Raw genomic sequence first — 25532 nt, forward strand, 5'->3', positions numbered from 1 at the left:
GGGACCTAACTGTGCCCTGTTGAGGGGAGGCCACGAGCAGGGCTGCTGTGACCCCCTGTCCCCAAATGGTGCCTGAGAGCCTTTCTGACCCCCAGACCTGTGCTGGGCAGCTCTCATGTGAGTTTGGATGGGGTGCGTGGCGGGAATCAGTGAAGGGTGATGTCCTTCAATGCATATCTTGGGCAGGAGTGTATTCTGTGCCCATGCTGTGGCCAGAGCGGGGGGACCTGTGTGCTTTCAGCTCCTTTGCAGCCTCTGTGCCAGGTCAAACCTGGAAGAAAAGTGAAGATCAGAGGTCACCACCACCATGGCCAGCACAGAGTCTTTATTGGTGAGACACAGAACAGAGCCATGGGGTCGGTCCTGGCTCTGAGGCCCCTTGCCCTTGAGCAGCAAAGGCAGAAATAGTCTCTGTGGTGCAGCAGCCCCTGCCAGAACAGCATCCAGGATACCTAAATTGAGCCACTACAACCTGGGATTACCATGGTGGAGCCAGACAGGCTGGTGAGGGAGCGTCTCTGGAGCTGGCAGGGCTGTAGCACCTGGATCAGCATCAGGAAGATGGAGCTCCAGGAAGGAGTTGTGTGGGGTAGGAAGGACCAGGCTAGCCCCACAGGACTACGGATTGTCCCTCCCTTGGCTCTTGTTGGCCTTGGGCTTCATGCTTCTCCCAAAGTAGGACAAATAGCCTGTGCTCCTGAGCCCCATGGATCTTACAGTGGTTTGATGCTCCCCTGGCAAAACAGTTTGGGTGTAGGTGGAGCTACCCCCACTCTCCCTGGGGCTGTCTGAAGGACAAGGATCATGGATGGGACAGCTGGTTCTCTTAATCCCTGGCAGACAGATCAAGTTCTCGTGCCTCTTCTCTGCTCTGCATAGTCAGGCTGTGAGTCCAGGTAAGTTTCTGTGCAAACTCTGGGCAAAGGGTCAGATTCTGGCTTCAAACCCTGACCACAATTTGGAGACAGTTCAGACTGTGCTCTCCAGCCACAGAGGACCCTTGGGGTGGCTTTTCAGGGGAGTAAAGCATCTTGGGGCTGTGCACATCCCTCTCATCTCCTCTGGTTTCTGGATGGAAGGCTGCCAAGAGTCAAAGTCCTGGCCACAGATGGGCTGTGGCAATGCCTCTACTTGAAATTCCCATAGGTTTCAAATGAATTCAAGTAGCTGAGGGCTAGTTCGTAGCAGAGCCCATACTGATCCTGTGGACAGAAGGATGCACGTGACAACCTGGTACACGAACACCTGCAGTGGAAGGCCAGCCTTGGTTGCCAACAGCTTCCTGAGCAGGCCAGGTGCAGGTACAGACCACTCTCCTCCTCCTAGTTAGAGCCCGCCTTCCCCTGCTGTAGCTGAGGGCTGGGCTACCCCAATGCTGGAGCCAGGTGGTCTTGGGAGGAGAGCCAGCATCCATGGCATGAAGCATCTGCTGCTCACTCCCATCTGGGGTGCTCACCCTAGGAAGGCCTCTAGCACCCAGACAGGGTGGTGAGGTGGGTTCAGGAGAAGTGCCTGAGCACCCACGAGTGCAGCCCCCTGCTTAGCAGGCCAGGTGGACCAGAAAGGGGCAACTCAATCTGCAGGATGCTTTGGTGCCCATCCGGTTCTGCAGAACCTGCCCCTGAGTGAGTGTGTATCTCCCAGTGGCAGAAAATAGGGTTTCCAGAGGTCTCATCATTCCCCTGGGTGATCTGAGCACAGAGGTGCTAGGGCAGCTTCCGGAACAGTCCAGGCTTTGGCTCTTGCTCTGGTGTTGCCATCCTGGCTGGATTTGAAGTCAGCACCTACCACATCTTTAACCAGTTGTCTCCGCCGCCTCTTCAGCATCCTCACAGCCTGGGATACATCCACCAGCCCTTCACTTTGGATCTGCTCACACAGGAAACTAGCAGCACAGAAGATCCCGCTCCGACTGGCACCATCCCTGTGGAGGAGAGCAAGGGGAGAGTCACTTGCTTTGGGATCACCTGGGAGGGCTGAGTCTCAGAGGTGTTCCACTAGACATGCAGGCTCTCAGGATGATCTTGTCCACAGATCCTGCACCCAGCCAGCCTCCACAGGGAAGCCTTCCTCCCTGAACACAGCTGAATTCCTGTCCATATGTCCACCCAAGATGGAGCTGTGATCCAAGTTCACTGATGCAGCCTGGGCTGAGCCAGCTCTGTGCCGCAGTTGCTCCTCTGAGAGACATCACTCACCAGCAGGTGACGAGGATATGACCATCTTGGCTCTGCCGATGGTGTGTCTCCACCTTCCCTAGCAGGCTGACGATCGTGGCAGGGTGTGGAGGAAGACGGTGCTGCATGGGCCAGTCCTTCAGTTGCCAGAACCGGACTTCCAGTGCAGACTTCTTGGGCTAGTGGGGAAGAAAGACAGCGGGTTGGACAGAGAAGAAACCCACTGGCTTCATGGAGGGAAGGGCAGGACAGTATGTGTCAGTCCTGGCTCAGCCATGTACACTGGATCAAGGGAGCAGCTCCGCAGTGGGATGGCTCAGTCCCAGCCTTTGCCTTTCTCCATGGAGTGCTCTGAGACTGGCAGATGGACAGAGCATGAGATAAGAGCTGAGCACCAGGTGCAGCTCAGAGTGATGCCAGTCCAGCGCCCAGATACCTGTAATAGCTGTCCCCATCCATGAACCACCACTGAGATGCACAAACTCTATCCACAGCTGCTGTCCTCCAAGTTAGAAAGGTACACAAATATACCTCTGCTTGCAAACTCACCCTCTTGGGACTAACCTCTCTCTCAGGCGAAAGGCTATGCTCTGGCCAGTGCCCTTCTTGGACCACATCCAACCCCTCTGACTGCTGGGGCCTCTGCCATCCCTAGCTGTGACTTTGACCCAAAATCCTGCTGATGCTGGAGCCTGGCCAGTCCTCCCAGCTCTTGCAAAGGCTGTTCTCAAAGGACTTTGCCATCTCCGTGCAAAGAGCACACCTGCTGCCTGTTGGTGAGGGCAAGCGTCCAGGCTGTGAAGCCAGCTCCGGGCTCCTCTGAGATCAGGTGGACGTGGAAACGGCCATATGCAGCTTCACCCTGGGTGGGCCAGAACTCCACGTATGTCTAGGGGGGGAGATAGCACATGATCACACACAGCCCCAGCCTGCACACGTGGCAGAGCTCAGCACCTCGCGTGAGCGTGCTCACACCAGCCCCTCGCCCACACGCCATGTGGGTGCTCTGCCTTGCTGTTTGCTGGGGACCAACCCACAGTGCTGCAGCCAGAAAAATAACACTCCTGTGGAGAGGACACCTGGGCAGGGGTAAGCAAAACCTGAGGGATGGTGCCTTGCTGTGAGACTGGGGACAGACCACCACTGTAGTGCCATGGTGGTGGGTCTGCCTGTCAGCAGGACTCTCCCAGGTGGAGCCCACAGGCCTGCAGTGGGGTCCTGCAGCAAGCAGGGGTCTCAGGAGAAGAGCTATGTGGGGGCAAAGGCAGAAAGCACACTGCCCGGCCCCATGGGGAGCCAGGAGAGGGAAGGGCTACGCATGGGCTGCTGACCTTGTCCAGCTCCTGGAGCTGGTTCAGCACAACCACTGATGTGCAGGTGTAATCCCAGACCAGAGACCAAAAATCCACCAGTGTGGTGGGGAGAGGCAGCTGGGTGACGATGAGTCTGTCCTCCTCGCTGTATGTCTGCAAAACACACCGGGTGTGAGGGGAGGAAAAGGTCACAAAATCCACACCTTGAGAGCCTCTCTGACAGTGGGGGTGGCTCCCCGCCTCCCTGCAGCCAGGGGTCTGCAGGGCTGGGACAGAGCCCGAGGAGAGGCAGGGCACCCCAGCCCTGCTCAGAGCAGGCTGACACCCTGCTGCCCCCTCAGCTCATCACACCCGGGCTCTGCTCCCAGCAGGCAAAGACCAGCCGCTGTGAAGCAGCCTGCTGAGTTGCCTGTGCAGGCAGGGCTTAGGCTGATCACGGGGGCCATCTCCTGGCAGCAGGGTCCCAGCCGCTGGGAAGCAGTCACTGTGAAGAAGTCTCAGGGCTGGGACACCTCAAACAAGGGTAACGTGGTCTACCCCTGCCTTGAGCAGTGGTGCCCAGGGGGGTCTCTGTTGCTCTCAGCAGCTCCCACTCCCGGCTGGGGCTGGAGCCTTACGTTGGCAAACACGGCGTTGATGTAACCTGGCGAGCCATCCATGTTCAGCGAGGACATCAGGATGGGCCGGCAGGAATCCGCTGTGGAGGCAAGGCGCAGAGAGAGGGACATGATGAGCTATCCTTTTCCTGTATGGAGGCATGGGGCTTTCCCTGCAAGCGGTGGGGTCACTGTGGCTCCCTGGGGCACGGGCTGGAGAGGCTTGGATGAACAGGCACCACCAGCCCCATGGCTATGAAAGCTCAGGGCTGCCTGACACAGGATGTCCAAATCCCCATGGGCAGAGGCACAGAGGTGCAGCAGTTAGGAGGGTGGCCTCATCATTACTCCCTGATGCCTCATGTGGGCTCCTCCACTGGGAAAGATGAGACCCAGGGACATGTTTGTCCCTGGTATGCCCCATGAATACGTGCCTCCAGCAAGCCCACAAGGAAGACGGGATGGGATCTTGCTCCCATGGAGGGACCAACCTAATATATATTTATGACCGAACAGAAAATGATGATTGGACCTTGGGCAAAACCTGCCAGTTGCATGGTGCTGGGGAGGGAAGCAGCAGGGGAGCATCATCCCCCCTTGCTGCTCTCAGGTGCTGGGCTGCAGAGCAAGGGGCTGCCCAGCCCTTCCAGTGGTACCTGGCAGGATCCCTGGCTTGCGGTTCTTGGGCTGGTTGCTGGGTTTCTCTGCTTCTCTGCATGGCAGCAGCTGGAACAACTCGGAAAACTTCTGCAGGGCCTGTAGGGATGATTCATCCAAGCAAGTCCTGCCTGCCAGCTCCTCCCCTTCCTCAGCCACCCCAGAGAAATTTTCCCCATCTCCATCCCACAGCTGAGGAGGGCAGCAGTAGCGGGGAGGCACCACAGACCAGCCCCACAGCACCAGACCCAGTGCACCATATCCTGATGGTACCTTGAACTCCTTCTCAAGGACATTGTTGTGCCTTGAGGTCTCAGATTCTTGAAGGCAGCGGATATGGCTGGTGATGCTCTCCACTGGGACCCCGGTGCTGCCGCAGAGCAAGCCTTCGAGCAGCACCTCGTAGAGGAAGGTGTACTGCTCCTGCATGAGGACATGGGTCAGCTGCACAGTCTGGAGCAGCTCTATGAAGAGCTCTGGGACTCCAGACCACCAGCTCACCGGCATCAACCTGTGTCAGGAATGAGCCAGGTCCATCCTTCACCTTCCTGCTGTGGGGCTCTGAGGCCAGTCACCTCAGTGCAGAGAGCCCTGCTCTTGAGAAATTTCAACAACCCAGACAAGACTATCTTCCTGTGGTTTAATACTCCCTCTCAGACCAGACCCCTGCTCTGAGGAAGGAAACCCAGAAAACCAGTGAACTAGTTAGTCCTCCTACAGGCAGCTGGATGGTCCTGCCCAACCCAGTTTTCTTCAAAGGGTCCCAGCACTGAGCAGACCATGGGGACCTAGTATCTAGGCCAGGACACTGCAGCACAGAAGATGCCACGAGGGCAGACATCCTGAAAGCCTGAAGGACATATGGACTCTCATTCATGCTCCTTGCCTACAAGACAGCCCTTCTATACCAGGATGACTGGTACATGTGAATGCTGCTGGCCCCTCAGAGGTTCTCAGGGGAACATGGATCCTGACTAGGTTTGGCCACAAGATCCTGCAGTCTCCATCACCTAGCACCTCCAGTACCTGTGGCTAGGCCATGAATGGCATGGCCAGTGTGGATTTGCATGCCACATCCCTGGGAAGGGTGGGAAGCAGATCTGCAGCCTGACAGTGGGCAGGGAGCAGGTAACTCCTCACCTTGGTCTGCACCATGCTGACCCGCTGCTCCCGCAGCCGCTGCACACACTGAAACACATCCACCTTCCCCTCAGCCTTCCCCATCTTCAGGAGGAAGTCCAGGGCGATGAAGGTACCTGTGCGCCCAATCCCTGCACTGATGACAGAAAATTGGGGGTCAGTGGTGCCCCGGCAAGCCTTGCCCCAGCACCCAAGCGCTCCCAGCCCAGTACCTGCAGTGCACCAGCACGGGTCCAGCAGGTGCTTCCAACACCCTCTTGTTCACCATCTCCACTAAGCACAGGAGCTGGGCAGGGTTTCTGGGGACCCCGTGGTCTGGCCACAGCTGGTAGTGAAACTGCTCCACCGCTCTTGGGAGAGCACAGCCTGCCTGCAAAGAGGGAGACATGGCTGGGAGCAGGGAGCAGGAACCAACCTGGAAACTTGCATGAAGTAATTGCATGCCAACAATAGGGAGCAGTGGAGTAAACCACTTCAGGGGGGCACCAGCACACAGTGTTCCCCCCCAGCACCCCTACTGCAATGACTGATCCATTATAGCTCATCAGACAGCAAAGGGCAAATTCACCCAGCACACAGCCACACAGTTCACTATGTTTTCTGCTTCCCTGCACTGTGAACAGTGAACTCAAAGTAGTAAACGCAGCTTGTGCCCCAGAGGAAAAAAGAAATAAATCACAGTTTAGAGTGTTTCCATAGTCATTGAAAAGCCCTGGCTTCCCCAAACAAGGTATTTCCTAAGACTGGTACTGCACTGATGTGAACGTAGTCACTTTTGTTACCAGACCATCATGTATTTTTCCCTAAACATCACATTCACTTGGCCTGAACTAATGAACTGCTTATGTCCCACCATCAGGTGCTCTTGGACGTTTACCTTTCAGATAGATTTTGCTCTGGGCAAGACAACAAAAGACAAGAATATGCATAACTGCAATTTCTTTACATTGTACATGTTTTCCCCTCCTTGCAGCTCCTTCAATTTCTGCTTATTATTTGTGGTATAACTTCAGCAGAAGTACCTGTCTTGAGAAATGTCATTTTGTAAGTTATCTTAAACCATAAACTATTTGTCCAGGTTTAGGAGCTGTAAGTGACCTCAGAGCTTCAATGTGGACCCTCAGCAGATTCGCCCAGGTGACAGGCAGGCATCAGTCCCATCATCCTGAATGTACAGAGATGCCATTTTATACCCTTTTAATTGCCTTTGTGATCACCTCATCCAAGCTCTCGAGGGTGCACAATCTGTCCATGTACATCATCAGTCCAGACTCACCTGGGGTGACCACTGCAGCTGACCAATTGCCTTTGCCTGGCACAGAAACCTGGGTCTGATGCCTTGTCATAGCACCCAGTGATAGCAATGCTGACCTGTTAGTCCTGGAGGCCAGGCAGCGCTCCCCACAGCATCTCTTGGCTGACAGCTTCCACTAGCTGTTGAAACCCAAAAGCTTCCTGCATCCCCATGTCAGCTACACGCCAGGCTCACCTTCTGCAGGCAGAAGATGCGTGTGACAAGGCCCATGGTGGTCCTGATGTTGTTGAGTGTCACGGTGAATTCCCCGTAGACCTGCTCCTGCTCTGGCCAATACTGCTCACACTTGGTCTGTCAACAGCAGCGAGACCGCTAAGCATGAGCAAACTCATGAGGGGAGCGTTGCAAGCCAGCAGTGGTGTGGAGCTGCTCCCCGCTCCCACTGACAGCTGCACTGGGAGCAAAGCAAAGCAAAGCAGGCAAGGAAGCCTGGGCTCTGGGGAGGCCCAAGCTGAGCACAGGCTGAGATGGTTTCTCTACCTTATTCTGCTCCACTAAGCCCGTCAGCATCACAATGACAGAGGTCTTCTCCTGCCAGACCATCTGCCAGAAATCCAGCACTGTCCCAGGCAAGGGGCCTTGGGGAGAAAGAGGAGAGCCCTGTGCTAGTGTCCAAGCCGTGGGGGTGTAGCTGCTCCCAGGCACAACTCAGATGTTCCCAGGCTATGAACAGCCCTGGGCTTCCCTCTGCTCAGGGACTAACTGCACAGCCTGGGCACAGCAGCACCTGACAGGGGGTGATGGGTGGCTTCATCACCCCTGTTAGTAATTGGGACAAGGAAGAGGGAGGGCAGGTGAGCCCAGGATACACCAGGAATTCACTGTTGCTTCAGGGGCTTCCCCATGCAGACCCTCAAGACGACTGTGAGCTGCTCCCACATTTAGGCTCCTATTTACTGAAAAGCATTTCTGCTGCTTTGCAAGGAGCCTGAGATCTTCTCACTGCATGCTGCACAGAGCAGACTAACCCATCCTGGCATTGCACCACGGGAAGGAGCCTGTCTCTGAGTGCACTGAGTGTGGACGTGTCAGGCATTTGCAGGTTTGTCCCTGTCACGCCAGCTGCCAAAGGGAACAAACCAAGCTTGTGGGTGGAAGGACTGTGTCCTCAGGCTGGGTAGTGCAGGGACCATCTCCAGCTGGCCACTACCAAACTGACACTGAGGCCTTCCACGCCTTGCAGCAGCCGTAACCACCATTCAAGACAGAGGCCTAGGTGATACAGGGCCTTGGACGGAGCCATTAACAGATCTTAGGCTGCTATCCCAGTTCCCCACTCCCCAAAGTGCTCAGGGCAGTGACTGGTGTCTCCTGAGCATGAGGGTTGGGAGCACCCACCTTGAGCTGCAATGAAGAAGCGTGAACTCCGGTAGCTCTGTGGGGAAGAGGTTCAAACAGCTCTGATCACATGGGTTAAATGTTTAACAGGGAATGAAATAAAGGACCCATCCCCACAAGCACCAGAGCCCAGAGCCCTTGGCACAACGTGTCCCACAGCACTGAGAATAGGTACCCAGAGGCTGCATCTGAGCTTCTGTCCCCTTGCACAGGTCCGTTTTTGTTAGAAATGAGAACTGCACACAAACCCAGAGTACTCCAGGCAGCTTAGAGAGGACTCAAGGAGAGTGACATCCCAAGATCTGCCAGCACTTGAGGGCAGCAAGTGTCAGACCTCGGGGCCACCCATGTGAGCAGCACTGTCCTCACTGAGAGCAGACAGGCACCTCTCCTACCCAGCCCAGGCACCTCTACCCTGTTCAGGGTAGCAATTCCGTGCTACCTACATCCACGTAGCTGGCATTGATGTAGCCATTCCCCATGTCAGAGGGCTGCAGCACCACACGGCAGTGATCGTCTGAAAGAAAAGGGAGGTGGGAGTCAGTGGACTGTCTCTTCGGAGCAGCAATGAAGTGACTGCTTAAGGAGAGGGATGTCATATTGCAAAGTCCAGGATGGTCCGTTCCCTCCTTAGGATATTTTCAGAGATAAAGAGCAGCTAATGAGAAGAAAGGTGACATGGCACAGCAGGAAATGTAATGTGCTTTTGGGGAAGACGGTTAATGTAATGGCCAAATGTCCATACCATGTGGGGCTCAGAGGAGCTTTAAATTTTGATAGAAATTGGTTCACTCCCTCCACTTTCCCACAAACACCCACCTCTGGATGGGACAGGGCAGTGTTCAGTGATAACTAACAGCAGGAATAGGAATGCAGTGATGAATGATTAAGCTTGCAGGGAGATTTGAGGAGCAGAACAAGGATTCTTCAACTGGACATAAAACAGTGATGATTTTGGAAAATGCCTCTGGATTTCAGTGGCCACAGAGGGTGAGACGAGGAGCTCAGCACTGCTGACGAGCTGGAGGGGCACATACACCAGCCCAGCACCCTGTACTCCCCAACCACCTCCAAGTGGCTGTGCCAACCCCTGGTGAGCTCTGCTTACATGGGATGATGCTCTTGTAGCGGTTCTTGCTCTGATTACACAGCTCCTGCCCGGCATCGCAGGGATGCAACGAAGTGGAGGACAGTTGCTGCAGAGGAAGAAGACAAGCCCACTCTGCATTATCAAGTGTTCTGGGGCTGACCAAGGCCAACTGCATCACATACCCAAGGAAGGGGTGAGGGCTGGGTGGACAGTGCAGTCAGGTGGGAAAGCAAAGCTCAACCAGACCTGATACTCTCTCAGACGCCCAGCGCCATGCCTGTTGTCTGATTCATCCTCTGTCTGCTCTGCCTCTATTTCTGCCCTCTTAAACCTCTTCAGAGCCTCCAGCAGTTCCTCCACTTGGATCTGTGTGTTCAGCTTGCACACACCTAAGGAGACACCGAGGCCAGTTTAGCATGCACCTCATGGCTGGCCCTGGAGCTCTGCAGCTGGGACTGCACTGGCATTGTTGTGGTCAGGACCCCACCAAATTCTAGATTGTCCCTCCCCACTCAGGTCCCTTTCTCCTGCAAGGCGTCCCTTTCCCAGTGCCAGAAAGCTCTGATCCCCTTGTTCCTGTAAAGACTTTACAGAGCCTGTAAGCACTGTGGCTGTGTTTTTAACAGACAGTCTGTCCAGACCAGGCATGCAGGGCTCTGCTCATACTGCACCTCCTTGGCGTCTTCGCAGGGGGATAGTGCTGATGTTCTCTGAGTTTTTTGAATTGTTGTACTTTCTCCTGCAAAACAGCAAGTCAGGCCCATAGACCAGCAGAATAGAGAGACAGAGGAGAGGCTGTTGCCTATGTAACAGCCCTGCCTACCACCTTGCTTTATCTCAGGGTCCACTTGGACACTCTCTGTCAATGCAAGGTGCTGGATGCCTCACAGAGAGCAGGAAAGATGGGATACATACTGACCTGAAGAGCACGAAGAGTAGCAAAACCCCCAGTGCCAGGAGTGCAACGATCAGCGCTACTGCCATAACCATGGGCATCCCGCCCAGCAGAGGCCTCGACTCCTGCCCTGCAACCAGCACAGACCAGACTCAGGCTCATGCACAGCCTGAACCAGGCACCAGGAGATCCTATATAGTGGAATGTGGTGAAAAGCAGCTTCCCCCATCTCTCACCACAGGCTTTGCACTGGGGAATAGCTAAGCAGGGGCAGAAAGATTAGGTGCTTTCTTGGTGTGATACCCTCCAACGTGGGCCCTGTCTCCCTGACTGCCCCAGGCATGGACAGAGCCTGGTGAGGTGTTTGCATTTCTGGGCTTCAACATGCATCAGGGGAGTACTTGGACTAAGATGCAATATGCGATGGTGGCAGAGATGATGCACAGTGTCCAGCTGCCATTGGTACCACAGCTGCCCAAGTGGCCAGAGGTTGCCCAAAGCCCATCTACCATAGATAGGTTCAAGATACAGAGAACTTCGACAAAGATGGAAGTAGGACAACGAGACCCCACCACTCCTGTGCTCAGCCAGCTCCTCTCCATGGAAAGCAGCCAGGCTGGGAAAAAAGTGAACATGCGGGAGAGGGGCTCGGGCACAGGGTGTGAGGACCCCACTTACCAACAGAGAAGCTGTAGCAGATGCAGGTGAACTTCTCTGCCTGTTGGAGGAGACAGGAGGGAGAGCTCAGGCCACTCCTGCTCCTCTGCCAACCCTGGGGCCAAATGCCTCCCACCCACGGCCACCGAATGCCCCAGCTGTGGCCAGGGACCCTGGGGCACTGTCCTGCCAGGGCACCCGGGCTCTCAGCACAGGAGCTGGGAGCAGAGCACGTGTGGCACTGCTGCTCGCCATAGACCCTGCCGAGGGTCCTGGCCCTGGCTGGCAGCGACCCAGAGAGCAGGAGCCCCCCGTGGTAGGTACCTGCTGCGAGCGGCGGACGAGGCGGAGAAGGGCCATGTAGTCCCAGCCCGGCTGGAGGGCAGCGTTGTGGAAACCCTGCCCGCGGGTCCCCTCGCCCAGCACAAAGTCTGTGGGGGTGGTGAGGTTGATCACGGCGGCCATGTAGGTGCCTGGCTGATGGCTGGTGTTGAAGGGCTGTGGGTCCCCCGAGCAGGCGCCTTCCACCGCCGTGCCGTTGTGCGTGGCGGCCACGATCAGCTGGTGCTCCCTGCAAGGCGGGGTGGTGAGAGGGCCAGGGGGGACAGGGATGGAGAGAGAGGGATGGGGGCGGCTGCAGGCAAAGGCTGCCAGTGGCAAAACCCCTCTCGGGGCTGCAGAGAGCAGAGCTGCTGGGGGCTGCACTCACCTTGCCACCTCGGGGGGACGGGAGATGGGATGGAGGGGAAGCACGGCCGTCCCTTGGGATGGGGAGATGTCACGGACGCTGTGGCAGCTGATGTCAAGAGGCTGCGGGGTGCCTGGAGGGGAAGAGCTGGGGGATGAGCATCTGTGGGCAGAACAGCAGGGGCTGTGCAAGGAGCAGGGGCAGCCGCGGGCAGTGCAGGCTGCAGAGCACAGCTCCTCTGTGCCCAGGCTCCTTGGTGATGGCCACAAGGCCACAGGGCTGGGGACAGAGAGCTGCCTCAGCCAGGGTGCACGTTGTGGCCACCCTGGAGGCACCAGGACACAGCGAGCCTTACCCGAGCTGTTGGTCTGAAACTCCCACAGCGACGCAGGCCCGGCTCCGGCAGCCGTGAGCCCCTGCATCATCACCACGTAGCTGCTGCCGGGGCTGAGCTCAGGCAGCGGGTGCTCAGTGACAGAGCCGCTCAGCCGCAGCCGCTCCATCTCCAGGAAGCCGCCGTCCTGCGCGCTCCTGGCCGTGATGTTCAACTGGGGACAGGGGACCGAGCTGGAGGGCAGCAGCTCTGACCTGTCCTCTAGGAACCTGCCCACAGCACACCAAGACAGAGAAAAGCACCCCTGCAAGCTTCCCCTCCTCTGCGCCTGCCCTCCTTGTGGAAGGCTCCTGGAGAGGAACCAGCAGGAGCCTTGGCCCCATGCGTGGACCTCAAGGCAGACAAGAGGATGAGAGGAGGACTTTGGAGCCAACACTCAAGATGTCAGAGTGGCTGCGTCTGTGAGCAAAGGACCAAATCTCTGTGAAGAGCTGAGGGCAAGAGGGAGGCCAATTGTTTGAAGAGTAATGAGCCCAAGGCCAGGTCACCGGTACAGTATTCCAACACCACAGGCACTGTGGTGACATCACCCACGAGAGGGGCCCTGAACATCTCTTTCTTCCCATGAGTCATGACAGCTTTCCCTTCCCCAATCTCCCCAGGCTGCCTGCACAGAGCTCCAGGCAGGGACGTGCCTGGCAAGGTCAGCGGCACCACGGGCAGTCTGTGGTCCCCTGGTACCTGGTATCCGATGATCTCCCCTTTGCAGGAGGGCAGCGCCTTCCACCTGAGAGACCCCGTGTTAGGATCCAGCCACATCTTCTTTGGTTTGTCTGGCACTGGAAGCACAAGAGGTCAGGGTCATGCACAATGTCAACAAGGAGGGTCTGAGCCCAGAGCAGGGTTCAGGCATCTCCTGGCCCAGGGAACAGGCTGCAAAGGGACCCCCTAAGCAGGATTTGTCCCCCTAAAGGCTGCATGTGCTACAGCAGCAGGAGCTGCAACAGTGTCATGAGAAGGGGGAGAGTGAGGAGGGGTCGTGCTGTGCTCCAGGGACTGCACAGCCCCTTTTCCAGAGCTGCAGAGGCTCCAAACAGCCCCAATCGCAGGACCATCACTGTAGGGAGCAGATGCTCAGGCTGAGCTGCCAGGTGAAGGGCACCTTTACATTTCATGTAGGTGGACACATACTCGTTTCATTTGTCCTGAGGAGTCGTGTGTACAGGATTGTGCTGGGGGGCAGGAAGACGGTGACATTGTAGACAGTGAAGGGCTGCAGAGGGGGACAGGTGAATGTTCCCTCCTGACCATGTAACATCTCCTCTCCCTTCACCTCCTCAGCCTCACAGGGAGGGGAGGAAGGCCCTGCCAGATGGCATGTTGCCCACATGCGCTGACAGGTGTCAGGGAGCCTGCAGGTCCAGTTCAGTTTGATGCTGGTGCTGGAAATCTCCAAGGTCTTGGGGACAACCTGGAAGTCCTCTGTGAAGGAAACGTTGCAAGAGGGTCACTCCCTTCCCTTCTCCTCCCAGCCCTGCGAGGGTGCTGCAGTCGGAGAGCCCTGCTCCCCACCCAGCTGGGAGGGAGGGAAAGCAAGAGGCTGAAATTGGTCCCTCCAGGTCTCTGGTAGGGGAGCAGCAGGAGTTTGGGGTCATGGTGTGCTCAGAAGCTGAACATGACCTTTTGGGAGAATTCCCCAGTGGGACAATTGCCTCCATTCATTGAAACATCAGGACATGGCGGGGGCAACAAAAGGAAGTACAGGACAGTGTGTCCCCAGCTGGCTACATCACAGCTCACAAGGAGGAACATGGGGTCCTTCTGCCCTCATGCCCTCTGAGGTCTGTGGTTTCAGTCAATCTTTGGTGCCATGGGAGACCACAACGGGGCACATTTCATCTTGGCTTTGCAGGAGCTACTTCCACAATCATCAAACCTCACAGCACTGGCCCCAAGGGAAAACCATGACCTTCCCATACTGACTCTCACCCAGACATATTCCCAGCATTCTGCCCCTGCAAAGGACCATCCCGCCCCTGGTGCCTCCCTTACCAATGCACTTCACGCTGGGCTGAATGTGGATCCAGCCACCTCTGATGTTGCCTCCCAGCCAAATCTCTCTGTTTACAGGTTTCCCATCACTGATGGTCTGATCTCCACTCCAACATTTGATTTTGGTGAAGGACGGCTGGAAACCCTCAGGACAGCTCAGCATCACTTCCTCACTCTTCTTGTAATTCTCCTGGTCTGGTGACAGCTGGATTCTTTCGTCTCGCCAGGGCCTTTGGCATGTTTCTGGCAGAGGTGAAAGTGGGTGTTAGTTGGGCTGGGAGGTGACAAGCTGGGTCAGGGCTGGGTGGTGGGCTATCGGCAAGCACTCAGTTTGGGGAAGAGTGGGGCAGCCAGGAGAGCTCCTGATGCCTCCCTTACCAATGCAGTCAAGTCTGGACTTAATGTGGATCCAGTCACCTCTGATGTTGCTTCCCCGCCAAATATATCTGGTTACAGGTTTCCCATCACTGATGGTCTGACCTCCACTCCAACATTTGATTTTGGTGAAGGACGGCTGGAAACCCTCAGGACAGCTCAGCATCACTTCCTCACTCTTCTTGTAATTCTCCTGGTCTGGTGACAGCTGGATTCTTTCATCTCGCCAGGGCCTTTGGCATGTTTCTGGCAGAGGTGAAAGTGGGTGTTAGTTGGGCTGGGAGGTGACAAGCTGGGTCAGGGCTGGGTGGTGGGCTATCGGCAAGCACTCAGTTTGGGGAAGAGTGGGGCAGCCAGGAGAGCTCCTGATGCCTCCCTTACCTATGCAGTCAAGTCTGGACTTAATGTGGATCCAGTCACCTCTGATGTTGCTTCCCCGCCAAATATCTCTGGTTACAGGTTTCCTCCTATTGATGGTCTGACCTGCACTCCAACATTTGATTTTGGTGAAGGATGGCTGGAAACCCTCAGGACAGATCAGCATCACTTCCTCGTTCTTCTTGTAATTCTCCTGGTCTGGTGCCAGCTGGATTCTTTCATCTCGCCAGGGCCTTTGGCACATTTCTGGCAGAGGTGAAGGTGGAGCATGGTTAGGTGGTAGGAGAGAAATTCCCAGCAATCCATCCAGCCCCTGAAGGGAGATGGAAGATGACACATCCATCTGCCAGGATGTTACCCACATGCAAGGCATGTTTGGAGGGGTCTCTCCTTGTGCACCTGAAGTGTGAAGGGTCACTCATCCATGAACCTCCCCTTCCCACCCACGTCTGCTCATGGACACTCTTAGCCATCTCCCACAGCCTCAGGTGGGGAGGTTTCAACATCTCTCCCTGCCTATCTTGCCTGAGCACTGGGCTGCCCGTGCACGGCCATCCCCACACTCAGCACAGCTTTGTTCCTGCCTGGGGCAGTCCCACATCCCCATCACCTGAGGGAGGGCATTGCTCTTCCCCCAGGTGCATCCCTCACAGACTCCAGCGCTGGTGCCAAGGGCTGACCCAGCCACAGGCACTCAGGGCTCCCTTCAGTCCCTTCCACTACAACTCCTGGGGCTGCAGGAGATGTCCCCGGGGTCCATCACCTGCACAGGCAGGTAGGGGGACAAGCAGACCTGTGCACTCCAGGGTGGCAGTTGGGGGTGCAGCAAGGATCATAGCACCTCCGTGCACCTCAGTACGGGCCCTGGATCCTGCCCCAGGCCCTGGCACCCATCTGCAGGGCCCCAAGCTTGGCCTGCTCAGGAAACACTGCAGGAGCTGCCAGCTTGCCTGGCTGGCACTACCTTGTCTCTTGTCTCCTGGCCAGGCTGTCCTCTTCAACAGTTTGCACAGGCAACACAGCACCAAGGGACTGTGGCGTGCCTGCAGCTTAGCTGGGCAATGTCAGGACTGGCTATTGAGGGTGAAGGTAGAGAGGGGACATGGGAGAGCTGCTGCTGTCTCACTTACCAATGCACTCTACAGTCCTCTCAATGCGCATCCAGGCACCTGTGATGTTCCTGCCCCACCACGTATCTCTATAGACTGGTCTTCCAGAACTGACTTCCAGCAATTCACTTGCACATTTGACCTCGGGGAAGGATGGCTTGAGACCTGCATGGCAGGTCAGTGTCAGTTCTGCATTCCTTTGGTAATAATTTCTGTTTGATGGAAACTGAAGTTTTTTATCCCACTGGGGTTTTGGGCACATTCCTGTCAGGGAGAAAGTGTGAGAGTCCTTCTCAGGGACAGGGGATGTTCAGGCAGGAGGGGGACCAAGGCTTTGTCATGACTGACTATGGTGTCAGCATTCAACACCACGAGGAAACCCAAGACCCCCCAAGTGCAAGAAAGGAGTGTGTGTCTGTGCAAGGTAGTGATATAGGAGACTGGGAGAGAGGTGAACTGAGGGGCAGGATGTGGCCTCCTCCAAGTTCCCCATGGCCTGCAACTGAGGAACAGACTGGGAGGAGATGTGGGCACAGTGAGAAAACCCATTCCACACTGAAGTCCCTCCCCATCTTGGAGACTGGTCTCAACTAGGGCCCATCTCTGAGCTGTGGCCAAGGCATTTCGTGGATATGGCAGGATGTCCAGTGTCCCTCCCTGGGGAGAAGCACATGTAGCAGGGGAGACCTACTGCTCCTCCACTTACTTGTGTTGCAGACCAGGTTTTCTGTTACCCCATGCCATGTTCCCTGAATGTCCTTCACCTCCCAAGCATCCTTCCAAACTCCAAGAGAGGTCTCTTCTTTTGCACATCTGATCACAGCAAGGGGAGGAGAGTTCTCTGCAAAGCAGCTCAGTGCCACCTCTTCATTGGGCCCATAAAACCACTTCTCTGGGGTAAAGCGGAGTCTTGAGTCCCACTGGGGTGGCTGGCATGCATCTGCACAGAGGAGAAGGAGTGGATGTAAGCAGGATGAGAAAGGGTCTGCTGTGGGGTCTATTGCCTTGATTTTGACACTGCCTAGCTCCTTTGGTTACTACATGCAACTCCAAATCCCTCTCTTGCAGCCTAGAGCAGAGCTGAGGGTGGCAGCAGGCCACCCCAAGAGCAGTCCCATCCATCCCTACAGGTGTATGGGCTTCCCCACTCAGACTCCATTCGGGTAAGACTGACCGGGGGACTGGGATCCTCCCTAGCTTTCACACAGAGGTCCTTCCACTCCCACCACCTCAGCCATATGCCCAGGCACTGTTTGAAGGTATGGGGCTCACAGTAGCCCCTAGTGCTGGGACCTTTGTTCCTGCCTTGGAACGCCTCTCCAGGAGCATAGACCCTGGCAGCTGCCTGAAGCAAGGTGCTGAGATAAAAGATGCCCTGGCACTGCCAGGACAGGGGGGGAAGCCAAGGCATCCAGGTCTCCCATTCCTGGACTGTCACCCAGGTGGGGCTGAAGCACAACCATCTCACAGAGGTCCTGCCGCCAGCTCAGGACCCTGGGTCAGGGTGATGCGGGGCTGTGCTTACCCTTGCAGGTAGCAGTCTCATTCCACAAGGTCTGGGTCCCGTTGGAAATACATCTGATCTCAGGGACCGATGGCACATACTCCCCAGCACAGCTCAGCTGCACCAAATCGTTCAAGAGGTAGGTGCTCTGGTGTGGGGTAAACTGCAGCTTGGGGTCCCAGTCGGAGGGAACTCTACATCTTCCTGTGTGCAAAGGACATGAGGGAGAGCCCTGAGGGTCACTGGGCTCTGGCAGTGTCCTCGGGGGGTGAGGAGTCCCCATCCAGAGTGCTGCTGGTCCCCCTCACTGCTGAGGGGTGGCAGAGATGAGAACCTCTCAGGATGAGGCCTCAGATCCCAGGTGCATTAACCCTCCCTGCACCCTCAGGCCCTCCTGCCCACCCAAGCGCTGTGGAGGGATCCCAGCCAGTGGGATCCAGCAGTCCGGTGGATGCTGCTCTCTCCTGCGCTCTCTCCCCCAAAGGCAGGGGCTGTGGGAGTGCACCAGACCCAGTGAGTCTCTGCTGGCACCACTCACCTGCATTCCCGTCATCTTGCTGGGCACTACCCACCTACACCCATGTGCACACTTACTTGAAGCAAAAGGCCACTCTAGTTGCTGATTCGCTTTTGCTCTGCAGGTTACACGTTGTTTTCTCCTCTCCATCCCTTGCCCAAAATTCCTGCTGGCTCCTAGGACTGGGTACATCCTGTCCCTGTCCCTCCCACCCTCACCCAGGAGGGGCAACATGCCTGCGTTTGGCTTGGCAGGAAGGAGTCGACAGGGTCTGCAGGTACATCTTTAACCAGCTGCATGTTTGGTTGCATTTTGCAACATGTAGATTGGGCAGTTCATGGAAGTAAATACTTATATTTGTTTTCCATTAGTTTCTAGGCAGGAGTGCTGCTGTCTCTCTGCATGGCACTAATTTGGGTCTCTACCCTCTGACCAGACACCAATTTTCATGCAATAAGAAATGCATCCCTCTGTGAGCAGTCTTCATCCAACAAATTCAGCTGTAAGTACACACACATTGTCCAAAGTTGCTGGAGTGCTACCAGGCTGGCACAGTGACTTTGCACTGCCTCCCAACACACTGAAATGGCATCAGGGCTCACCATGAAACCATGATTGCTCTTGCCTCCTCATGCAGCAGGCCAACAGACCACAACGGTCGCATCATCTCAGCCAGACTAAATCTCCTGCCAAATAAATGGAATAAAATACCAGCAGACAGGCAAACTGAGCTGCAATGATTTCAGGCAGGTGAGAGATATTTGTGAAGGCATTTCAGCATTTCATTTTGCATTTCAGGGCCCAAAATCATGCCTGTACAAAGTTTATTCATCGATGGGGATCCTTCCAGCCTAGAGTCACAGCAGAAATGTGAAAAATCGTTGCTTGAAAAGAGGTTTGTGGGGCCTGACCCCAAGCAAGAAGCAGTTTGAGGGAATGAAACCTCTCCAGTGGAGACAGCACCAGGAGCCAAAGGGGCTGCAAGTGCTGACAGGCATGGCTGGCCTCTCCCAGACTGCACCCGCCTTAACCTTCAGTGCAAAGGGGACTCGTTGCTTTTCTTTTTGTAGGTGCTTCCATACCTCCTGGTAGCTCATACAGTCCCTGCAGTGACACAAAACTCAGCAGCAGCACAGGACATGGCAACCTGCTGGGCAGGAAATGAGGAGGAAAAGAGAAATTGTTCTTCATGTGCAACCTGCTGACAGGTGCAGATTTCAAGAGATATCTGGGACAATGTCTTCCTACAAACATCAGCAGAGGCTGGCAGGGGTGGTTGCAGCTGTATGCGAGAGCTCTGCCTTGCACCCAGCCCCCCCTGAGCCCCTCACCAAAACTTTTAGTGCCCTTCATGTAGCAAAGCATTTGCTGCTGATACAACCATGAATAAACCTTGCTAGAGGTTTTCAGCCTTGTATGGTGCTTCCTTACAGAGGCACGGGGTAACGCTGTGTTTGAAAAGCGCACATCTCATGGTTGCTGCTTTAGAGGTGTAATACAGTGCAGACTTACTGTAGCACAAAGGAGAATTAGTCTTTGTTTAAAGTTTATGATTTTTTTTTTACTAAAAGGTGAAGCCTCTGCATGCTGATTAGGCATATTCAGCATTATACTAATTATTGGTGACAGGCATTTAGGATTGATTCAGCCTTTCTCTTAGTTATGGACAGTTAACTAAAGTACAAGTAAATAGGTGCTGTGTAAGGGTCCCCAGGCTGCCAGTGTGTACGAAGGGATCCTTTGGACTGAGCTGGCACAACAGCCACACATTTCTGAGTAGGCTGGCCACCTTCATCAGGACTCCAGTGCACACTTCTCTTAAACCTGGGAATTTATCAGCCCTAATCCTCTGCCAGAGATGTCAGCAACTTTTCCCTTTTCTGTTTTTCAGGAGAAAAGGGCCTGGCAGAGGCACAGTTTTGCTTCCTCAGACCTCCTGTCGGTGTCTACTAGGAGTGGGTAGCAGAATGCTGCTGTGACCCAGCGTGGTTTCCAGTGTGGCATCAGTCAAGGGCAGACAGCTGAAACATGCTTCTGCAAAGACCACACGTGTGCCAGTGGTGTGTCAATGGCCACGTTTGCCCTTCGGCCACAAGGACTATGCTGGTGAGCAGTCCTGACGGCAAACCCTCTTGCTCCCTCCTTGTACCTGGCTGTGCCCGCAGAGCCCCTTGCAAATGCCAGCAGGGTGCCTGTCCTCTGCAGCTTGCCCTCTCCCTTCCAAGCCTTCTGAGCTATGGGTGTGGTCATTTGGCCCCTTTTTTTCTGCCCTGCAGGCTCCCCTGTGCCAGATGTCGCCCTGTTGTTCTCACGCCTGGGGCAGACAGGGGCTGAATCCAGCACCCAGACCCAGGCTGGGCATGGTCCACGAAGGGCAGAGCCTGAGGGCTGGGTGGGAGAGATCAGCAAAGGCAGGCAGAGCCCACAGCTCATCCCCAGAGGAGCCAGAGCCTGGAGAGACCTGCTGTAGGACAGTGCACCAGCCTCAGAAATTAGCCTGTGAATTAAGGCTGTCTGACAGAGGGATGGGTATGACAAAATGACCTTGCTTGCCTTGCAAAGGGGTAGTGCACACCAGCAGGACAGCCTGGCAGGATGCCACAGCCTATTTACCTCCTGTACGCATCCTGCTAGCAGCGCCTGTGCCATCACAGTCCCTCCAGGCCTTGCCTCCTACCCACACCCCTGCTGCTGCACTGGAGCTGAAGACATGCAGGGTGTCACAGCACTGGTACCATCTGCATTCAGACATCTGCAGCCACTCAGAGCCCTTTCTGGTGGCATTTCTGATGACTTCTAGGTCAAAGCCTAGAAGTCTCTGCTTCCTCACAGAAGGGGGAAGAGAAGACACTTTCAGCCCACATCTGTTTTTGTCTCAAGAACATCGCTGAATACAATCCAAATCAACCTCACTTCTAGCCTAGCCCAAGCCTAGCAGGCATGTGATTACCACTTGAAACTCACTGGGAGAAACTAATCCATGACTGCTGAGTGCAGTCAAGATGCACAGGCTAGGGGGAGCACCTCTGTCCGCGCTCTCTTTCTTTCACTCCTTCCTCAACCACTCCATAGTATTTGGCACGGGAAAAGAGCTCCTTGGAGCCAAGGAGCCTTTGCTATAATGCAGGGTGGCTGTTTGTGTGATTTGGTGGTGGCCATGGGAAGCTGTGTGGCACACATGAGGCAGAGAGTAACAGATCTCCAGCAGGCTGGAGTTTATCAATTATGCAAAGGAGATGGATGCACATGCTTGTGTGCAGGGGGACAGGGCGCTGCTGGAGAAGGGAGGCTGCTCACAGAGAAAGGGGAAAGAAACACTCAGCTTCTAGCCTTGTAGGGACTAACAGCATCCGGGAGAATAAAGAAACAGTCATCAGACACTGTTTTTCACCCTGCACCGTGGTATGCAGAGAGCCGCCCACGGACCCTCCGCCCCCAACGGTAGGAAAGAGGCTGAGACAAGTGAAATTTCAGCATGGAAAATATGGTGTAGATGTGACCAAACAAGCACCTCTTATAATGTGCAATGTGTGCTCACTGCAAAATGGAGAATGCTGAATGCCGAGGCCAGAGTGGTAACAAAAGGTTGGTGTATTTGCCTCACACAGTCAGACATTAACCATTAGAGGTTTTTTTCAGTTGATGCTATTAAATGAATACCCTCCTTGTTAATATTGTTTAATACTGATGAATATAGAAAGCATTTTACAGAAATGTCTGGACTGCCCATCCATGCTGCAAAGAAGTTATGAGTCTGGCAGGCAAAACAAAGAACCAGCATGCCCCAGAAGCAGGTGTCAGGGACGATCAGGAGAAAAGAGGAAAAGCTATGCTGGTAATTCAGGTCAGTCTCCTGGTTTCAGCCCTTTGCTTACCTCAGCAAAAGATGTACTTCCTTACATTATATTATCCCATACACAAAGAATAAAAGACAAGGTGAAATCTAAGGAGCAGCAGGCAAAGTTCAACCCCTTTCCCATGACAGCTCATCAGCTAACAGAGGCAACAGCAAAATGCGATGGAGTCTTGCTGTGTTTGATGCCATGTGCTTGCTGAGAGGAGCTAAGAAAAGCAACTACTGTTTCCACCAGTGGAGAATGGTATTGCAAGCCACTGAGAAGACGTGCATGGGTCTTAAAGCATCTCTGTACTCATTGCTAGCAACCAAAGCTGCCAAGTGGCTCTTTAAGAGCAAGCGATGGGCAGTGTGAGGGTGGGGAAAGGGCAGAGAGACCTCAGGGCAGCTCTGCTTGGGAGCATGCCAGGGAAAGGAGGTGGCAAAGCAGGTCACTGAACAAGGCACTGTGGGAGATCAGGGGAATGGTGGCACTTTAACCTGTACTGCTCTGCCATGCAAAAGCGCATCTGACAGAGTTTTAAGAACGGGAGGTGAAATACTCGTTTCCTGAATCTGTGCTCTGGTGATGGGAAGTGGAAGCACGGTGGAGTGCACAGTTCACAGCCCCAAGGGCGGCAAGCCCCAAGGTGGTCCTCTGCAGCATCTCTTAGCATTTGTGTTCCCCACAGGATTTAGTCTAGGCACTGTTTGAAATTCGAGTCCCACTTTCAGATTAAGTGTGGTCTTATTTTACTTAGCACCCTCCCACCCACTGGGCATTGCAGCTACGCTCCTAGTTAGGGTTCCTTGTAGCTGCTACTACATCACTGTGCAATGTCAAGCAAGACTGGTGAAAGAGCGGCCAGGGCCAGCCTGGATCACAGACCCTGTCTCTGCAGGGAAAACATTCTTCACCTGCCTCCCAGGTGCACTGGGACTGTAAGGGGCTAAGGCTTTTGTTCAGGTGTGGCATCTTATGGCGGGAGAAAAACCCTGTAAGAACAGCACAGCAAGACAATAAGGTGACAACAGGACAATGAGACAATGCACGCTGCTCAGTGCACGGTGTCCCTGTGACGAGGTGAGAAGAGCAGCAGTGCTGTGCTAGCTCACACTTGTACCACACACACCGACCACATCCTCTGTCTGCAGCTGCTCTGCTCTTCCCTGGGCTCCCAGCAGTGTGTGCCCTCACCTGGGACACAGCTCTGCCAACTGGCCTCGTTTTCTTGGAAAGTCCCTGACCCCATGGCCCACGGCCCTTCCCCAAAATTACTGCCATGCCTGTGGCTTTTCTGGAACTGGTACTGCCAGTGCTCAGTGCTGGTGGGGAGGACACAGGGTGAGGTGGGGAAGCTGGTCCCAGTGATTTGGGAATGCAGGAGCCCTGCTGAACGGGGACAACGCCACACTGCCCGGCACCCTGGTCCCCCCAGTGACTTTCTGGGTTCCTGGAAAGGGACAGCGATGTGAAGTGGGAGCAGTTTGTCCCCACTGGGCTATTCCCCCTCTCTGATTGTACCCTACATCTCCAGGGTCGTGGGAGATGCTTAGGGACCCCTGGGAAAGGGGACCCTTGGGTCATGTCCTGTCCCCATGTCCCCCATCTCTGCCTAACAGCTTTACCCTGCCCCACAGCCACTGTCTGCCCCACAGAGGCCAATTCCACCCTAATGAGGATGAGAGACACCCTCCTGCCCCATCCTGGCCATCCCACTAGTCCTGTCCCTCAGCGAGAGAAGGACCCCGATCCATTAGGTGGGCACCTCGGCATAGGTCCCAGGATGGGATGAGCCCATGTGCCGAGGATGCAGCAGGGCTCCCCATACTGCTGGGTGCGGCTGCCAAATGTTTTTTTTTGGTTCCTCTTTTTGCAAACACCAAGGTGCACACTCAGCAATACAATCTCTGCTGCAGGCAGCCCCAGGCTTCTCCAGGAACGGCTGGGTGACTGAGATGTGCAGAGCGCACCAAGGGTCTGCTGGCCACCGGGTCCCTGCTGTGTCCCACCGCACACGGTACGGGGAGGTCCTGGCCTTAGAGTGCACTGTGCAAACAAGCTGGAAAGCCATGCAATGCTTGGGCACAGTGCACATGCTGGCCTGGGAGGACAGCTTCCATGGGGGATCTGGGCAAGAGGAAGCACTTTGAGTGGGAAGTTAGCGTGCAACCTCCTCTGTCGCAGGTTTAGCCCTTGTTTTTTTGGGTGACAGTGTGCTGTGCTCACACTCCCTGCAACCACAGGGACACATTTCATCTGGGAACAGGGTCCTGTGGCCCATATCACACAGTACAGACACTGCTGTTGCTTCACATCAGATCCTGGTCCCATTCCCATGCCTCTATCATAGCAGGGTACTTAATCAGCAGGTTTCTCCAGCCTGTGTCAGCCCAGACACATCCCCGCAGCAGGCTGGGACAACGTGAGTAGATGCTAGTCTAATGATTTTTATCATCTAGCTCCAGCAAGATTGGTTTAGAGAAGAACTCCAGTTCGGGCAGATGCAGAGCAACACAAGGTCACAGCCTCTGGACCACAGCTCAAACCCCAGACAGTGTGGCCTCCTGGGAGGTCAGATAACATGTGAGCCTGTATATAGATACACACTGACTGACTCTGCTGGGATGAAAGTGTGCAGCCTTTGTAGGAAGAGCCCAACAGAGCCCTTGGGGGTACCCTGGCCTTCCAGCACCAAGGAAGCCTCTTAAAGAGCAATGCCAGCACATCATAACTTCTGCCCCCGCAGGGTCTCCTGGACACAGAGGGGCTCAGCTCACAGCTTCCCAGGTCTTTGCTGGGCACCGGTACCCATCTCCACTGTGGTGAGAACCGGGTATCCACACACTGTGCAAAGAGATACGGCCTTCTCATGCTCCCAGGGACACTGCCCACTCTGTGGAGGAACATTACGGTCCCTGCAGAGGCTTTCCCAGCACACTGAGCTTTGCTGCCCTCCATCCCTAAACAGAGCTTCACCCCACCACAACCTGACTGATGCCTAAATGCTTTGGGCCCTAGTATGGACCTCAGCTCCAGTTCTCTCTACAGCTACTGCATGCTGCACACAGCAAAGATACACAAGCAACCTTGCAGCAGGAGAACAGCAAAACCTTCTGGTGTGGGGAGAGGAACAAGGAATTCTTACCTGTTTCCTGGGGTTCTCTGGAGCTGTTGGGGTCTGGCTCTTTCTCCTCCTGTGCTGCCAGCAGAGGTGTGAGCAGCAGAAAAAATGTCCACCGCAGGGCCATGCTTCGTTATGCTCCCAGGGCAGGATCCAGGTCTCAGCCCCACTGGCTGACTCACAGCACACCCGTCCGATTACAAGAGGTTCAAGCACAGAAAGGAAACAGCCACACAGAGAAATCACATTTGTTACAAGAGGCTTCCTCATTGGAGAGGGAACCTCCGCCAGTGTCAGTGCCACTTTCATTCTTCTCTTCTGAGCACCAGGGCAGCTTCACGCCCCTTTTGCAATTTTGCTGCTCTCTGATCTCTTGTCTGAGAACCACAGTTTTCAGGCTTTCTGGCAGTAGTAGCTACTAGCCACAACAGCTGGGT

General features: G+C 55.1%; 1 protein-coding gene across 2 annotated transcripts; it reads right to left on the reverse strand.

Annotated features, from left to right (window-relative positions):
- Window positions 1–310: 310 nt before the first annotated feature.
- LOC141938053 (receptor-type tyrosine-protein phosphatase kappa-like) lies at window positions 311–25253 on the reverse strand. Of its 2 annotated transcripts, XM_074856528.1 has the most exons (31): window positions 25120–25231; window positions 17640–17822; window positions 16821–17054; window positions 16136–16378; window positions 15009–15251; window positions 14631–14873; window positions 14253–14495; window positions 13392–13682; window positions 12942–13039; window positions 12222–12414; window positions 11888–11999; window positions 11503–11749; window positions 11200–11239; window positions 10546–10651; window positions 10298–10365; window positions 9873–10015; window positions 9645–9732; window positions 8983–9053; window positions 8537–8573; window positions 7679–7776; window positions 7373–7489; window positions 6096–6253; window positions 5884–6019; window positions 5017–5166; window positions 4743–4842; window positions 4108–4187; window positions 3509–3643; window positions 2941–3066; window positions 2199–2356; window positions 1789–1924; window positions 311–1202 (listed from the first exon to the last, which is right to left on the reverse strand). In XM_074856528.1, exons 1-31 carry the CDS (start codon window positions 25220–25222, stop codon window positions 1128–1130), a joined length of 4455 nt encoding a protein of 1484 aa, XP_074712629.1. In that variant the 5' UTR covers window positions 25223–25231; the 3' UTR covers window positions 311–1127. The 2 variants fall into 2 exon arrangements, with proteins under 2 accessions (XP_074712629.1, XP_074712630.1); XM_074856529.1 differs by lacking the exon at window positions 17640–17822 and having other exon boundaries at window positions 25120–25253.
- Between the last annotated feature and the right edge of the window lie 279 nt (window positions 25254–25532).

Source organism: Strix uralensis, chromosome Z (genome assembly GCF_047716275.1).
Source record: "Strix uralensis isolate ZFMK-TIS-50842 chromosome Z, bStrUra1, whole genome shotgun sequence".
Lineage (NCBI taxonomy): Eukaryota > Metazoa > Chordata > Aves > Strigiformes > Strigidae > Strix > Strix uralensis.

Coding starts and splice junctions, on each gene's coding strand:
- LOC141938053 (XM_074856528.1), bottom strand. CDS start 25,222: ATGGCCCTGCGGTGGACATTTTTTCTGCTGCTCACACCTCTGCTGGCA. Junction 14,496..14,630: donor GTCCAGACTTGACTGCATTG/GTAAGGGAGGCA, acceptor CACCTCTGCCAG/AAACATGCCAAAGGCCCTGG. Junction 1,925..2,198: donor CATATCCTCGTCACCTGCTG/GTGAGTGATGTC, acceptor TCTCCTCCACAG/GGATGGTGCCAGTCGGAGCG.